The sequence below is a fragment of the Berghia stephanieae genome, chromosome 14 (genome assembly GCF_034508935.2).
Source record: "Berghia stephanieae isolate SIO BIC M18660-M18661 chromosome 14, UCSD_Bste_1.3, whole genome shotgun sequence".
Lineage (NCBI taxonomy): Eukaryota > Metazoa > Mollusca > Gastropoda > Nudibranchia > Aeolidiidae > Berghia > Berghia stephanieae.
The window spans coordinates 3,036,323-3,053,227 of NC_088373.1; the positions used below are offsets into that span (position 1 = coordinate 3,036,323).

The 16,905-nt window shown below is 35.4% G+C and overlaps 1 protein-coding gene across 1 annotated transcript in view; it reads left to right on the forward strand.

Moving 5' to 3' along the window:
- The window catches only part of LOC144959438 (uncharacterized), a 23,416-nt gene extending 6,544 nt beyond the window's left edge, over positions 1-16,872 (forward strand). The window contains exons 2-6 of the mRNA XM_078892023.1: positions 4,139-4,246; positions 4,809-4,899; positions 7,184-7,302; positions 12,149-12,255; positions 15,815-16,872. Coding sequence (XP_078748149.1) covers positions 4,810-4,899; positions 7,184-7,302; positions 12,149-12,255; positions 15,815-16,071 — 573 coding nt within the window. The 5' untranslated portion in view covers positions 4,139-4,246; position 4,809 and the 3' untranslated portion in view covers positions 16,072-16,872. The remainder of the gene's footprint in view (positions 1-4,138; positions 4,247-4,808; positions 4,900-7,183; positions 7,303-12,148; positions 12,256-15,814) is intronic.
- Positions 16,873-16,905: the final 33 nt, after the last annotated feature.

Sequence of the window (16,905 nt, forward strand, 5' to 3'; positions counted from 1 at the left end):
CATTTTCCTTCAAATAATTGTAATCTATGCTAAAAGTTGTACTGGATTACCAAATTTGAGAGAGTTAGCTTGATTAATAAAAAGTTATAGCCTCTCAAAAATGGACCCACGAGCAAATTTGATTTTCACTCGTTTTGAGACAAAATTTCAAAAAATTGTAAAAATTTCAAATATCCATATTCTGAACTGAAAATTTGGTTTTCTTCATGTCTCATAAGTATCTTCAATCGAGTCAAGTTTGAGGAAAATCAAAAGGGGTGTGGTTCCCAATTTCCGAAAATTTGGTCCACTTGACATGGAATGGCCCATTATTATTGTTATTTTCATTTGCATTAATTTTATTTACAGTAGACTCCGGATAAGACGATGCCCAGGGGAACAGAAAATAAAATCGACAAAACCGAAAATCAGCTTAACTGGAGTGTAACCAAATGAGCAAAATAAATGTGTGCGAACCAAGCAAGCCAATCTAGAATAAGTATGGCCCTTCATGTCTCGCTTTCCTCTGACGTTGCTTGGTCGCATTGAATTGACCAGAGAAGTAGTGGTGACGCTTCTTGTAAATCATTGAGACTGAATTGACTGGTGTGACAATTTCCTCTGTGATGATTTTCTGTTGCATGCCAGGCTTTTCAACTGCATCGATCTATCTTTTCAGCGATAGGGTTGTCATCCTTCTGTTTGCCATTGTAGTTGTAGACTTGACTTGATTTCTTGATTAAATTGATAATACCAAGTTAACGATTGCACTCGTCAAGTTGGACGAACGATCACGTGATCTTTCCCGTTCTCTCTTCACAATAATTCAGAACAAAGATGGAGAGCCTGACTTTCACGATAGAAGATGAAAACGGTTAGGAATAATTGTTCTTTGATATTTATCATTTTGCGACAAAAATGAAATATGTTGGAAGAAATTGCGTTTTGATCCTTTTTCATTCGTGGGTGTAAATCGTTGACATTGCACTTTGTTCGATAAAAATCTGACAAAAATTACGACTTTGGTGAAAAAAAAAGACTGCGATGACAATTATTGTAACTTTAAAAAATATTATGAATAATTTATAACTCCCTTGTCTTTCGTGGTATCAATTTTATTGTAATAGAGAGATAGGAACATACAAGTTATTTTTTCTGATGTGAAATTGTTACTTTGTATAATATAACACCAAGAAAAATGTCTGGTAAATAAATAAAAAAAGAAAAAAGAATTGTGAGTCGAGCATCCGAAGTCTTTGACCAATCACAGGATCTCTAACCGGCAGGTCGAAACAAATACTCTACTCACCATCCATTTATTACGCTATTGTAAAATGTAACACCTTTTTGAGTAGGCTTAATAGCTAAATTTTGATGAAAGAAAAATATATAGATCTGAGGAATTTGAAAGGCACATTGGTTTTATTTCAGAAAAATCGGTTGAAAGCCAACTGTTTTGCGAATAAATTTGATTTAAAAAATGGAACAGTGTATTCAGTCCACCGGAAATAAAAATATTTTAAAAGGACCAAATTTCGTCTATACTTACCTTACCGATTGATTACTCCGAAGAAAAACGAAACAAAAAAGAACAAACAAAATAAAAACCCAACGAAAAAAAAAGAAGAAAAAAAAGAGAACAACTTTATAGTTATAGAGTCTTGAATATGTTTAAGGGAGCATCAGAGAGAGAGAGGGGTGGGAGAGATTAGAGATAGAGAGAGATAGATAAAGGGAGAGAGAGAAAGAAAGAAAGAGAGAGAGAGGTTAAGGACTGCTTTGTAGCTACTTGTACTCGCCCTATTTTTTTTCATCTGAGGCACAGCCTTGCTCGAAGCCAGTGATCGATGTTAAAAGTGACCAAATAGAACCTTACTTGGGCAAATAATACTAAAACTCTGATCTCCTTGGAAAACTCATCAGTTTTGATAATTACAAAAATTCTAACGGACCAGGAGAAATTTAAATTAGATATAAATGTTAATTTTAAATTAATTGGAGAAACAGTATTCTCTGTGAGGCCAATGGCTATCTGGCAGCAGAAGCCCGATTTCGAACAACCCTCAATCAAGACTTTCCGAGAGTAAATAAAACGCTGTAAATGATATCATTAAGCCGTTGAACTGCCATAAATTATATGCCTGTCCATTTCTGATGATGCCTAGAATAGGTTCAGTATCAATGTTATCAGTAGCGTTTTAGGTCAGTATAGATGATATTTGGTCTTTTTTTTATGTTTTTACTTCCGGTGGACTGAATACACAGTTCCTTAAAAAATTGCATGTGTATATTTTAGCTTTTTTAAGCAAGTTTTTTATTTATCGGCCGATTTTCTTGATTTTTATCACGTTGATGTACTCGTTTGAGTCAAAAGAGTTTAAAACACAAATACCGTTTTTAGATTGCGAGTCCAGCCTTATTAATTAATTCATGAGGGTTGAGACAGTGATGTAATCATTACATACAAAACTTTGTGGTCCAAGCCACAGGGCTTTTGGTGTCACACTTTCAGTCAACTGTGTCCTTTGAAGATGTACCGCCTTTATAAAGGCTCTCAAAGCTATGCAGCATCTGTACCACCGAGATCTCGTTCATAGCGTCGAGATGTGATGTAAGAAGGCTACATCTGGGTAACTTTTTTCTTGTATTTAGTCGATCGGTACGATTTTGTTAAGAGTCTAATAATTAAGTAGGATGGCCTGGGATGAGAAAAAAAAATAATAATAAAATGAAAAATCTTGACTTGAAGTTATGACAATGTAAAATGTGAGATGGATAAATCAAAGCTATTAGATACTGCTTATGTACAATGAGAGCAGATGTCAGGCAAAGCACCTACGTTACGTCGGTGTGCGCCGATCGTTCGCGGATATTGTTAACTAATGGAAATTCTTACTGGTAGCATTTTTAGTCAATGGAAATACTTGTTTATTTGTGATTTTATTGTGGTCATGAGTGATAAGAACATCGACTTAAGCGACATCGACTTATGTGGAGTGTCTTCTTTTTTTTTATACTAATGTTATATAGGAAGAAAGGGGAGGGACCAAGAAAAAAAAATCAACTTAAGCAACGTCGACGTATCCAGAGTGCACTGTAATTATCAATAATTATAAAACAAAACAAACAAAAGCTATACTGCCATGGGAAACTATTCAGACTGAGTCCGAATATTCTGTTGATTGCACATGTGCATTGGAATTTGAGTTTGAATAGTTTGAAATTATTGATTTGTGAAGCTATTTCTAGTGACATTTTCAATTTTGCCCTTGGAAACAACGAAGTTTTAACATTTCATGTAGGCAGCTCTGGTAAAGAGCCTTTTCCAATGCATCAACTTTGCACCACAGTAGTAGTAGTAGTAGTAGTAGTAGTAGTAGTAGTAGTAGTAGTAGTAGTAGTAGTAGTAGTAGTAGTAGTAGTAGTAGTAGTAGTAGCATATGGCTACACCTCCAAATTCCATCGAGTTGGAGGTGTGCGTCCAGGAGAAGGAAGAACCTTGTCTGGACGCCAGTTTGGATCATTCTTGGTCTGGCTACTCATCTTCAGCTGTTCCAGAAGGATTTAATCTAGGCTGGTATTACCTTCAGGGTCATGGCAGCGCACAAGCACCTGTACGACGGCAACGTGATGATCCTTCTCAGGAGACCGCTGGATTGGGACTCAAAAAGCCCGAAGACCATAAAGCCACACAAACATAAAAAGTAACGTTAATGGCAAATATCAAGAGTGCAATTTGGTAAATATTTGGACAATTATCTAAAACTACAATGATGCAGCAAATGTGATTAAATGGCATCAGTAGATTTTATTCTTTTAAAATATTAAACATTTTTTCGTGCTTTTTATTCTCCAGGAACTAATAATCAGAGTCACATAGATGCCACCATCATCTTGATTTCAATTATCCCAAAACTTGTCACTTAGCTCTAGGCTCTGCAAACAATGCAAATTGAGGATAAAGAAGATTGATTTTTTAAAGAAATTAAATTTATTGACTATCATTGAATTTGAGATTTGCAGAAGCTATGTTGCTGGCCTGTTGAAGAGAATGTTGTTTTCTAATTTCTCACATTTATGTTAATTTTTAAACTAATCAAATAATGGTTTTAATTTTAATGTTAAAATTGCATTTTGTTTTCAATTCATCTCAAATTAGAGTAAAAAGGTTATTCAGTGTGGATCTTACTGTTGAAATGACCTTATGGAGGGTTGAAGTTTCCAATGCTAAGCTATCTGAACAAGAACAAAAGATAAAGTAGGGCAGGTAAGTTTTGAACTCGAGTTAGAGTGATACTAGGCTGCTAGAAGCTGTGGACTGTAAAAAAGTAATAAACAAAAATGAATATAATGTCTTCTAAAAAGAAAAAAAAAAAACCAAACACGGAACATTTCGGGCTCAAAACCCTTCTTCAGCCAACAACAAAAAACAATAAAAACATAAATACATTACTAAATTCCAGATAGACGACAGACATTTTCTGTTAAAATAATTTGTGAATATTTTAAGCTATTTTATATCATTTTGAAGTTTTAACATTATTTTAAAAGTATATATACCAATTTTTGATCTTGTAAATCTTGTACCTGAAAGGCAATTCATATTTTTTTAGCAATATTATTATGGAGGTTATGATAAACAGCTTCAGGTGTCTTTGAGTTTGTTTACAATAGCAAAGAAACTAGAATGAAAGAAATGATTTTAGATTGTTTTATATTGTCTATTCGATTTCTTTTTTATTTACTGTTGTTTCTATTTACATTAAAAAAAAAATTAGCAGATTTTTTTTCAATACTTTCATTCACTTGTTGAAACTGCTTTTCGACAGAATGGATGCAAAACAGTTTGAACAACTGAGGAGAAATCTTCCATCTCTTTATGACGTTATTGTTGAAGATATTTATCCTGGTTTAACTGAGGTAATGATGGCTTCCATTTGTTCCTTTATAGGTTTTGTGGTTAAATATGTCAACATTTTAAACTAAATACAACTCATTTTGCTTTTAGTCATACAGTCGGTGCTTCCAATCAGCCATATTTTTACAGAAATCTGTACTTTCCTCATTATGAGGGAGAGAAGGAGAGCTGCAGCAAAAATATTTCAGACTTTTTGACTTTTCACTTTCACCTGTTAAGAGCACTGCTTTTATTCCATGTGCGTTTTTAGTTAGTTGCCCCAATGTCTAGATCTATCTCACACACGCTATTGTCAAAACTTTAAAAAATTCCATTCTTATTTTTCTGTATATAAATGTTCTGTGTAACTGTACAGTCAGCTCAATTGACACCAAATGGCCTGGTGAATAAACAGAAATGTATGTCTTTCAAATGTTTTCTTCTTCTGATTTTCTAATTTTTGCACGCTTTTCAGTGTTACCAAACTCTTACTATAATGTTTTTCAATCCCTCAATACCAACAACTTTCAATAATGAAAGTAAAAGCCCATGTTAAGGTAAAAAATGAATGTATCACATATTCTGACAAAGGAAGTCAAGTGTTGCATGGCTAGTTTTATGAAATAAAAGAGTGTAAATATTAAATTAAACAATGATAACTTTTAGAAAGAAAAAAAAAATCAAGCTGCCATTATCTTGTATAGGTATGGCAGTGGTGCCAACCTCACATAAAAATTATGTATTCTTAAGCATTTGCATTCATGCTACGCATTTTGCTGAGGATTTTATGCTTTATTCATTTTCCATTATTTAAGCATTTTTAACAAGCATACGCTCTTCTTTGGTTTGTGATTGTATTTTTGACAGGGGATATTTTTTTTCTGTAAATCTTCTGCCTGTTTGTTCTTGGTTATTTATAATTTAGCTTATGATATCTTTAGGTTATGATTTTGATTTACATTTGTACTATTTTTGTTAGATTGCTTGTTTTTTTGTTTCAGCGGTCTCTCATATAACCTCAATTGTGTTGAAAGAGACCTAAAGCAACAAACAAAAAACAAAAAATACACTCTTTTTACTTACTGTTTTTACTTCTTTTTTTTTACTTAGGCCGCCCCTTGGGGTGCCCAACATGAGCCAAAATTTCTTCGCCATTCTGTCTTGTCCTCCATAAGTGTACGCAGCTCCCAGGTGTTGTCCATTCTTGTGTCATCTAGCAGACAGTCAATGTATGTTTTATTCTGCCTGCCTCTGTTTCTGATTCTTTCAAGTGGTTCCCATAGCACAAGACTGCTTGCAATCTCCTCCTTGTGTCTCCAGCAGTGCCCCTCAAGTCTCAGTCTTCTCTGTTGTGCCTTCGAAGTCACTGGGGGGAGGTCACCGTAGAGCTCTTTATTTGACATGTTTTCCATGTACACTCTTTTAGTGTTCTTAAACACTTCAATCTGTTGACCCAGGAGTACAATATAGAGCAGTAAAGTTAGGTGCCCCAAACGTAAACAATAACAAGTTGCTAGTGATTTCCGTTAGGGACCGGAATAATTTACGCACAATATAGGTCTCCCAATTTTGTAGTTTGAGTTGTAGGCAAATACACTTTCAGTATTGAAAATATGTTTACATAAAATCTAACAGTTGCAGAAATAATAATATAAGGCTAAATTATTATGAAAATCAGGCTCCGAATAATTCTCGTTTTGTTCACACCAGCGCAATAATTTGCTCTGGTCTAAAAATAGATAGACTGTAACTTTTGATAAATTTTAGAAAATTTTACCTTTTGTTCCATAAAATATCCATATCTAGACATTATTTGATGCATGATCGAGTATTTATGAATATGTGTTTCTTTTGCCACCTAACAGCCAAATTTTAAAGGTTATTTTTTTCTATTATTTACATTGGAACGTGAGCTGTCAAGACAGGAACATGTGGTTTGCCACATGCTTCTCGACCTTTGTTTACGTTTGGGGCACCTAACTTTACTGCTCTATAATATTATCTGGTTGGATCATATCATATTTAGACATGGATTTTGGAAGTCGATACTATTTATACTTATATAATCTATAAAGAGTAAGTTTATTCATTAATTTAATATAAATATCGATTATAATATTGCTAGTATGGTCTAATTGGCCATCATCAGATCTAACACTAATTATAGCATTTGAAAATCTTACTCATTTTCGCTCTGCATAATACACATTTTCATGGGCTAGGTTTAGCAGCACAGGATATTGCATGCATTTGGAAGTCATTTGAATAAAAGATTATTCTCCAATTTTCCTTATGTTTTCATTTCAGCAACTTTGCACTGATGCAGATTTCAAAGCGGAGTTAGAGATTATTCCCACGAACAAAGATAAAATCGACAAACTATTACAAAAGCTGAGAGGTTTGCCATCAGAAAAAAGACCTTTTGAGTAAGTTACTTAAAAACAATAGTTTTGATTTTTTTTTTTTTGCTAGTTTTATCTTCTAACAGAGTGAAACACTTTTGAATAGAGTGGAGAAAAAGCTTTAACGTAATTGATATCACTTGGTAATAAGACACCTGCTATTCTCAAATCCCACATTTCTCTCATTTTAATCCTAAAACTCTTTCTCAACTAATGTACTGGCTTTGTTGTTACGTAATTTACATACCTGCCAACCCTTCTGCTTTTGACGGAATCATTCTTATTTTCACTTTTCTTTTTCCACTATTCCGCCATTGTCTCTTAAATTCTGATTTTCTAAAATGATGATAATCGTAAGAAGAAGAAAAAAATGATTGCCAAAAAGGACATAAATAGGAAAATTTATTGCACCCCTTTCCCCCTTCCCCATTCCATTACCTAATCAGAGCTGCCAGCCTACTGCAAAAAATGCGGAATTGTACGCATTTTCAGTGATTGTACGCTTGTACACATTTCCCCCAAGATTGTACCCATTTTTAGTGTGCAGAGTCAATTCAGTTTTCTTTAGTTGTAATTCATATTATTACTAGCCTATTGAGAAACCTTGGTGACCAAGTGGATATTCATATATTTTTTGACCAATTATGATCGTCATGCTGGGAGGTAGAATTCTGAAAGGATTGGATTATAGTCTTGGGAAAATCATTGTTGCTGCAATTGAGCTTGTGTGGTGTGACTTTATGTAATTATACCTTCCTCTTACTTTCACAATGGTTAGTTTCCATCGATTTCAGGATTGTACCCATTTTTATGAAATCTCCCCCATTTTGAGGTCCCATTGTACACATTCTCATCAGATGGGGTTGGCAGCTCTGCCTAATACATGTGATATGTAGTTTTTCCAGCTGTGCCTGAATATTGTCTTTATGTGTTTGGTGGCAAAGCTGGTGTTGATTTTGATACAGAATTATCCATTGTTAAAAATAAGATTCCTATTTTTTTGTCTCAAACTCCTATTTTCTGACCTTCTGATTCCACTTTTGGAATTTGAAGGGTTGGCTGGTCTGAAATGTAGGGGGCCAAATCAGATGTCTCTCAGCAAGAGCCATTTTGTGACTGAAAATGATCTGTTGAACGTGATTGTATTGAGTGATGTTTTCAATGGATGATTTGTGTTAGGATTATTATAATGCAATTTCAAAGTGATGTCAAATCTGAAAATAGAATTATTCAGGTCCATTAATCTTCCAACAATTGTCGGAGCTCCGACAGTACGATTTTGCTCGATAAATTCTATTAAGTGCTGAAAAGTATGAATAAAATTTGTAACATCAAAAGACATAACCAACAAAAAATAAAGTAAAAGAGTTTTATTCCGTGCCTCGAAAAAATTTTTTTGTTCTGTTTCGAACGCCAACTTAAATTTAAAAAAAAACTTTTTATTTGTCGCGTCAAAAACAAAACGAACTGGTCAGCTAGGTATATTATTCTTCCATCTTGTCAGTGATCACCATTTGCTGTGCGTTCCGCTGGACGTGGATGTATTCACTGCCTACTGCCTACTATGCCACAGATGAGAGAGAGGGGTGACAGTGTCTTGCATTGTTGCGAGTTGTCAAACACACACATAGTCAGTAATCAACTAACACAAACAGTGTGTGTCGGACCGGGCCGTTTCTTTCTATTTTACTACCGACACACATAACTTTTTCCAGTTGACAATCCTATGCTTTCCTAGTTTCCTTTGAAAGTCAACAGGAATGATGGATACCAAATAAATGTTTTTCTTTGAAAGGTGATTGACTGCTCTCAGTGGAAGTGGAAGTTTTCTTTCCCCACAACCGTGATTGTTTATATTGTCCTCTTTTTCCTCCTTCACACATGACTGCACCTCCTCCTCCTCTTCTTCTTCTTCTTTTTCATCATCTTCTTCTTCTTCTTCTTCTTCTTCTTCTTCTTCTTCTTCTTCTTCTTCTTCTTCTTCTTCTTCTTTTTCTTCTTCTTCTTCTTCTTCTTCTTCTTCTTCTTCTCTCTTCTTCTTCTTCTTCTTCTTCTTTTTCTTCTTCTTCTTCTTCTTCTTCTTCTTCTTCTTCTTCTTCTTCTTCTTCTTCTTCTTCTTCTTCTTCTTCTTCTTCTTCCTTCTTTTGCGGCGGTGATGGGAAAAATTTTTTATTCTCTATTGTCTTCTGGCACTTTTTTACTCACTTCATCTCTTGTTGTTACCAACATAAGTGCTTGCTCAACCCACTTTTCTGAATTAAAATTCACCCCATATACCTGAGCATATTCAATGTCTCAATTGTTTCTATGTTATATTTTTGTGTTGAGAATATTGGCTATTAAGCTTAACTGCTGGCCAGGTAACTTTGCGATGGTTGTGTGTGTTTGTACCCGCTACCTCCAGTAATCAGTGAGAGAAGGCACTAATAATGAATGACCTGAGTTTGATACAAATTTTTCTGGATTCGTGGATAGCTCATACAGTAGAGTCACGCTCTCAGGCGGAGTTGTCGTACCAATAAGGTCGCAGGTTCAAACCCCATCACCGCCGCAAAAATGTTTTATTCTCTATTGTCTTCTGGCACTTTTCTACTCACTTCACCTCTTGTTGTTTCTACTACATGTACTACTACTTCTATTACTACTTCTAATACTACTACTATGACCACTACCACTATTACTACTTATACTACTACTACTACTACTACTACTACTACTGCTGCTGCTGCTGCTGTTACTACTGATACTACCTTTCATAAAAAATAATAGTTAAACTACAATTCCTAGCTGTTCTAAAACTTTATTCCAATTATATTTTATCAATATTCTAATATAGTCTACATTTTATTCTATTTTACACTCTATACTGCACGACACATCCCCCTTTTTAGATATTTTCATGAATTTCACGCCTTTTATCATAATTATTGTCATTTTTCAATTCGTACATCCTTACAAAGGGGCATTATATTTCCTGTCCCATCATTGTTTTTTTTTATTCACCTTAACTGCGCCATTCACATATCTCTCATTCGTCCTTAGTGTTTCATTCATCGTGTTTTGTTCATTAAGGGGAAAACCAAAATGTCCGCAGTATCTGTCGTCTAATAAATTGGAGCTTACATTTCAATACTTACCATTATTTTTTCCTTCAAGCTTCAAGCAGCAACATTTTCATCAAAACAGGGGAATATTTGATTTTGAACTTTGGAAAAGTTCGGCTCCCAAACTGAGGAATAAAGATTTGATTTTGGATGTATTATTTTTATTTCCACTTTCGTTTTTCTCTCCTGTTTGTTTGGTCTGTGTGTATATATACTTGAACACAATTTTCCAAAACAGAGATGCTTTCCGCAGATCAACGAAAAGCCACCTCCATTTACTACTTAAGAGCAAATTTTAAAAAGACCCAAAAAACAAAAAACGAGTATTTATATGGCAATATCCACTACACATGCTCTAAGTGCTTTACAAGGGGTCCCTAGCCAACAGTAACACTTAACATGTAGGATGAGACAAGACGCCTGTTAGTCGATATCACCATTTTAAAAAAAATAGAGACAATGTTGTTAATGGCCAGGTACTCATTTTACACTTAAGTACGGTGAGAGAATGAGAGTAAAGAACCTTAGTCAAGGTCAAGGACTCAACTATGCACTGCTAAGAGTGACTCTCAAACCCTGGACTTTCTGGTCTGAAGGCGAGTGCCATACCGCAAGACCAAATAGCCGCACATGCTAAAAGATCCCTGAATTAGAGACAACAAGAACAATGACAGTAATGTAAACTAAAACAAAGAAAAAAGTCTCAAAATATGATACTTACTCACTACTTAATCCTCTTCGGGCCTTGAGGCACATAGGGCATCCACCAGACATCTCCATGTTTTGCGATCGGCTGCTTTTGCGGTGGCTGTATTCCAGGACAGGCCTGCTTCCTTTAATTCTTTCTCCATGGTCCTTCGCCAGGTTTCTTTGGGTCTTCCCCGCTTTCTCTTCCCATCTGCTGTCCAGTACAAGACTGTCTTGGGAAGTGACCCTTTTTCCATTCTGGCCACATGCCCCAGCCAACGCCATCTTCTTCTTTTTATTTGCCTTTCAATGCTAGTGCAGTCAGCTTTCTTTAATAGATCCACTGTTATTATTTTTGTAGGCCAAAATAAATTAAAAATTCTTTTTAAACACTTGTTCTGAAAGGCTTCTAGTTTCTGTATTAAGGAGGATGTCATTTTCCAGCTTTCACTTCCATAAAGCAGTACACTTAAAACATTGCTCTTGCATATTTTCAGCTTTGTCTTTCTCATTATTTGCTTTGATTTCCAAAAGTTTTTCAGCATGCTGAAAGCCTGGTTTGCCTTTTGAATTCTGTGCTTGATATCGTGTTCTGCATTTCCGTCGTCTGTTATTTTGGATCCGAGGTAGAAGAACTCTGTTACCTCTTCAATTATATGTTCATCTATCCTAATTTCACTGTCATGTTTGGATTCACCCTAATTTACACAGTCTTATCGAAATTTATTTTCAGTCCAATTTTCGAGGCGTTCTTGTGTAGTACGTTTAGTTTCTCTGAGGCGTCTCTGTGTGTACTGGAAACTAACGCGATATCATCTGCGTGGTCTATATCTTCCAGAAAGGATGTCCGTGTCCAGCGAATGCCTCTCTTCTTACCATCAATTGTATTTTTCATGAGCCAGTCTCGAGCCAGGATAAACAGAAGCGGTGAGAGTATGCAGCCTTGTTTTACACCAGTTGTTACATTAAAGCTGTCTGTTAAATTGTTACCACAGATCACTTGGCATTGGTAGTTGCTGTACATTGCTCAAAATATGATGCTAGTATGTAATCACATGATCTTGTCTTTTTACCTTTAGGTCTCTCATGGGTGCTCTGAGGTCAAGTGGATCTAAGTACTATGCTGATATTGCTGATAAGATTGAAGGCACGGCTACAGTAGCTGATTCTTCTGTGAAAGCTGGAGGTGAGAAAATGCAAATGTTGCTGGATGGAGTTCGAAGTAGGATATAACAATGAAAGAAGAAGAAAAAATACAAACTTAGACTTGTTTTTTGTTTTTACGATTTTATGGCATTTGCAACACATGTAGGTCATATTAGCACCATTAAAAAGTTCTACTATTGCAGTTAAAGCACCCAAGAAAAAGTAAGACAAAGGGGAATCAGTTCAAATAGGCAACAGACGCAGATTCCAAGAGCATACTTTCACTGTACTAAGTTTGAGATCACCTAAATGTCTCATCCAGACACCAGAACATGATCCCACCAAGAGGAATACACGCAAAAGTTCACAAGACTTGCTCAAACCAAACAAAAAACATAACTCTCAGTATATAGCAGAGATATGATTTAGAAAGAAAAAATTATCACCTCCCAAAATTAACACTTTATACTTGACTGCTTCTGGTCCTCCCCCATTAAATCACAAACTCAAATGATTCAGTCACATTTTGATCATTAATAAAATAAAAAGCTATTTTTTTGTTATAGTTACTGTAAGAGGGAAATAGTTGTCTTGTTTGCCTCTTGGAATAATACCCCAAGTGTTTTGAAATATTTAATTTTGTCTGGTGATTCTAATGTGTCCAAATAAAATACGTGAGCATTAATTTAACACAATAACCCAGGGAAGGACTCAAAACACTTTACAAGTGGTCCCTAACCAACAGCAACACTTAACGTGTAGGACGAGATGTGATGCCTGTTGGGCGATATTTATAGTCAGATTTTTTATTAATGGCGCATGTTATTCTAGTTTTTCTCAGCTGTCCCTCTATCAAAAGTTGTAAAAATTTGCGTCAACCTCTGAATCAATTTGTCTTAACTGAATATAGATTTTTGGACCGTATTGATGCCATATTAAAATTTCTTTCTTCTTTAAGACCTATAAAACAGCTGACAATGAAAACAATTTACGCACCACAAAGTATTGAATGAATTCATCTATATCCAAAAATTCTTGTGCTGACGTAGTGATTATGAGTTCACGTCATACTTCTTTCCAAATAATAATAATTCGCTTTAAGTGTTATAAACATACCACTAATGTAGTTTGTATTAAATTTTGAAATTATTATTTATGGCATATTATCTGCATCATGTCGCAATTACCAAAGACTGATATGAAATCTCTCGCTTTACATCATTTGAAATAGTGATTATATACTCAATATTGTCAAATTAATTTTTGTCTATGCATGAATGTTTCATGAGGCCTTTAAAGGTTTCAAAAACATATTAGGCTCTTAAACAACACGATACGATACGGAATCTCTATCGGTTCCATTCTCGTAAACCTGCAAAAAGAAGTCTTCTTGTATCTATTGATAAGTCATTAGAGAGGATGGAATGGTTTTGGAATTTCACAATCAACCATGAGAAGATCGTTATCGAAATACGACAGAGAGATCACCAGTGTCGAATGACGTGGCAGGAAAAGGATCATATATACCTTTGATATGGATATCATCCGAAGATATATGGATGAGCGTAAATATACATCCGAAAAAATATTGGACGTCTGATTATTCAATCAGAAAAAGGCCTATGCGTTCTGGACAGAGAATCGTTGTTATTCTTGCAGGTGGTGATGATACTGGATATTTAAAAGGATGCCATGCCACTTTTTCTTCTCTGCATCATCTGGAATATTATTCTGGGGTCAATGCAAAGGTGTTTTAAGACTGACTAAATATCGTTTGCTGCCCTCCATTGAAGCACCCAACTGTGTTGTATTGGACAACGCTACCATTCGTTGGCCCATGGTCACTTTAAGGCTCCAACTTTGGCATTTATAAAAACTGACATGATTTTTCATGGTTTCAATCAGACAGTACTAAATATTCTGACCATATATCAAAATGCTAACTATACTCCTTAGTAAAAAAAAATAGAAATGAACCAAAAACAGCTTTCAAAGCAGACTGTCTCATCAGGGAGTTTTTACACGAAGTTGCACGACTTCCCCCATATCACTGTGAGCGTAATCCAATCGAGGTCATTGGGCCTAAGTAGAGGGGAAGATTAAGGGAAGGAATACCAAATTTACTCTCACCGACGAGACAATAAATGATAACAAAGAGTAGAGAAAATGCATGCCTCAACCTTCGCAAACTAGAGGAAAATTACATTTCATTGGATAGAGTGATGCTCGGAATCTTTCTGTAGTCGTTTCATTTCTCCTCGTCATCAGACTGTGCTGATTGATGTGTCCAATATTTCTTGGTTGTTGTTGTAGTTGTTGTTGTTGTTGTTATTGTTGAACACATATTTGTGGAGACACAGTCTCATAATTGATGAATTTTTACTTTTGACCAGTCTACATAAATTTATGTAATCCTCTTTGGCATAAACAAAGTTATTTCTCAAACTTTTGCCTTAAAAATTATATTGGAAGCGCGTTATCTTCACCTTCGTTTGTATTCACCAGTAATTTGTATTGATAGTTATAAAATGTAGATGTCTGATAGTTAATAATTGCCATTTGTTGCTTCATATTCAAATACTGCACGTATATAGTTTAAGCTTCAATTAACCGAACACTCCAGTTTAACGAATTCCTTCAAAATGGATGTGCTGAAAATTCATAATTTTGATAATGTAAATCATCTATGAATTCCGATCCTCACCTGTTATCGATTTTAATATAGCTGTAATAAACGAAATCCTTTCCTATTGTTTTAAAATTCATGAAAAATTATTTTTTTATTAAGACAAATTGATTCAGAGGTTCATACAAATTTTTGCAGCTATGCATTGGGGGGCAGCTGAGAAAAGAAGAAAAACACGCGCCACTTATTTAAAATCTGACTATAATATATTTTTTTCCTGACAGAGACAACGCCGTTAACACCTGAGTACATTGAGAGAATGTGAGTAAAGACCCTTTTTCTAGTACTCAACAGTGTGCTGCTCAAAGCAGGCCTCGAACTGTGGACCTTTTTATCAGGAAGGCGAGTTTCATACCGCAAGACCACTTAGCCACACCTGATTGCTGGAGAGTGTCAACTCATTTTTTTCTCTCGATGACTTGATGTGACTAAGCAGGTTTTGAAAGTTACCTACTCAATTCTAAAAGACGAGATTTCTTGAATCAAAAGTTTATTGTGAAAAATAAGATTTAAAAAAAAAAAAAATGGTCTGTCTAACAGACAATGGGGGTCCCGATAGCTCAGTTGGTAGAGCACTCACTTCACACGCAAAGGGACCGAGATTAATCCCGGGTGTAGTCGAGATTTTTCTGACCCCCCTGTCCACCCAGCAAAGATTGGGTAGCTGAGTCTGTAAGATTTGGTGGAAAGTACTTTGCGATAGACCAGTGTCCTATCCAAAGAGTAGCAAACAATTGCTATTGTCCATATCACCCTATAGAAACTGGGATAAACTCCAGCTCCATGGGCCTAATGGCTTTGAAGTACTTTTTTAACGGACAGTAAAAGTAATCATTGTATGTAACCATAATCTTAAATCATCACCATTACTTGCAGTAACGACACCATATAATGTTTCTTCCTTCCTTTTCAGTTGATTTATCCCATTGTGAAGAAAGAGTGAACAGCATTCTCATTGAAAATTTTGCAAATCTTGATGGAGAGGAGACCAGCATTGATGTGATCCACCAAGTTTTGATTGAAAACGGTGCCTTTATTCGTAAATTTTGGTCAAATAAGCAGATTGCAGACTATGTGTGTGAAACAGCATTTGTTGGAATTGAAAAAGTTAAAAAGAAAATCCGACCCAAACGTTCAACCTTGTATCCTTTTTATTGCGTGGACCCCTAATTCACTTTTTCCCTCCCATAGTGCACATGGTGGTCTGTGTCTACTTCCCCCCTATATCTGTTTTCCAACTCGCTATCATTCTTTGTCTGGAAATGAGATGTTTAGGCCTATGGTTATAGTTTGGGAGATGATTTGTTTGGCTTAGGCCTATGGTTATAGTTTGGGAGATGATTTGTTTGGTTTAGGCCTATGGTTATAGTTTGGGAGATGATTTGTTTGGTTTAGGCCTATGTTATAGTTTGGGAGATGATTTGTTTGGTTTAGGCCTATGGTTATAGTTTGGGAGATGATTTGTTTGGTTTAGGCCTATGGTTATAGTTTGGGAGATGATTTGTTTGGTTTAGGCCTATGTTATAGTTTGGGAGATGATTTGTTTGGTTTAGGCCTATGGTTATAGTTTGGGAGATGATTTGTTTGGTTTAGGCCTATGGTTATAGTTTGGGAGATGATTTGTTTGGTTTAGGCCTATGGTTATAGTTTGGGAGATGATTTGTTTGGTTTAGGCCTATGGTTATAGTTTGGGAGATGATTTGTTTGGCTTAGGCCTATGGTTATAGTTTGGGAGATGTTTTGTTTGGTTTAGGCCTATGGTTATAGTTTGGGAGATGATTTGTTTGGTTTAGGCCTATGGTTATAGTTTGGGAGATGATTTGTTTGGCTTAGGCCTATGGTTATAGTTTGGGAGATGATTTGTTTGGCTTAGGCCTATGGTTATAGTTTGGGAGATGATTTTTTTTTCCTGTAATGTACTGTTATAGTTGTTGAGTTTTTTTTAATATGATGATTTGTAAGCGTTTGAGTGTGGGCTCCTGTGCCTGGATGAGACTTTAACTC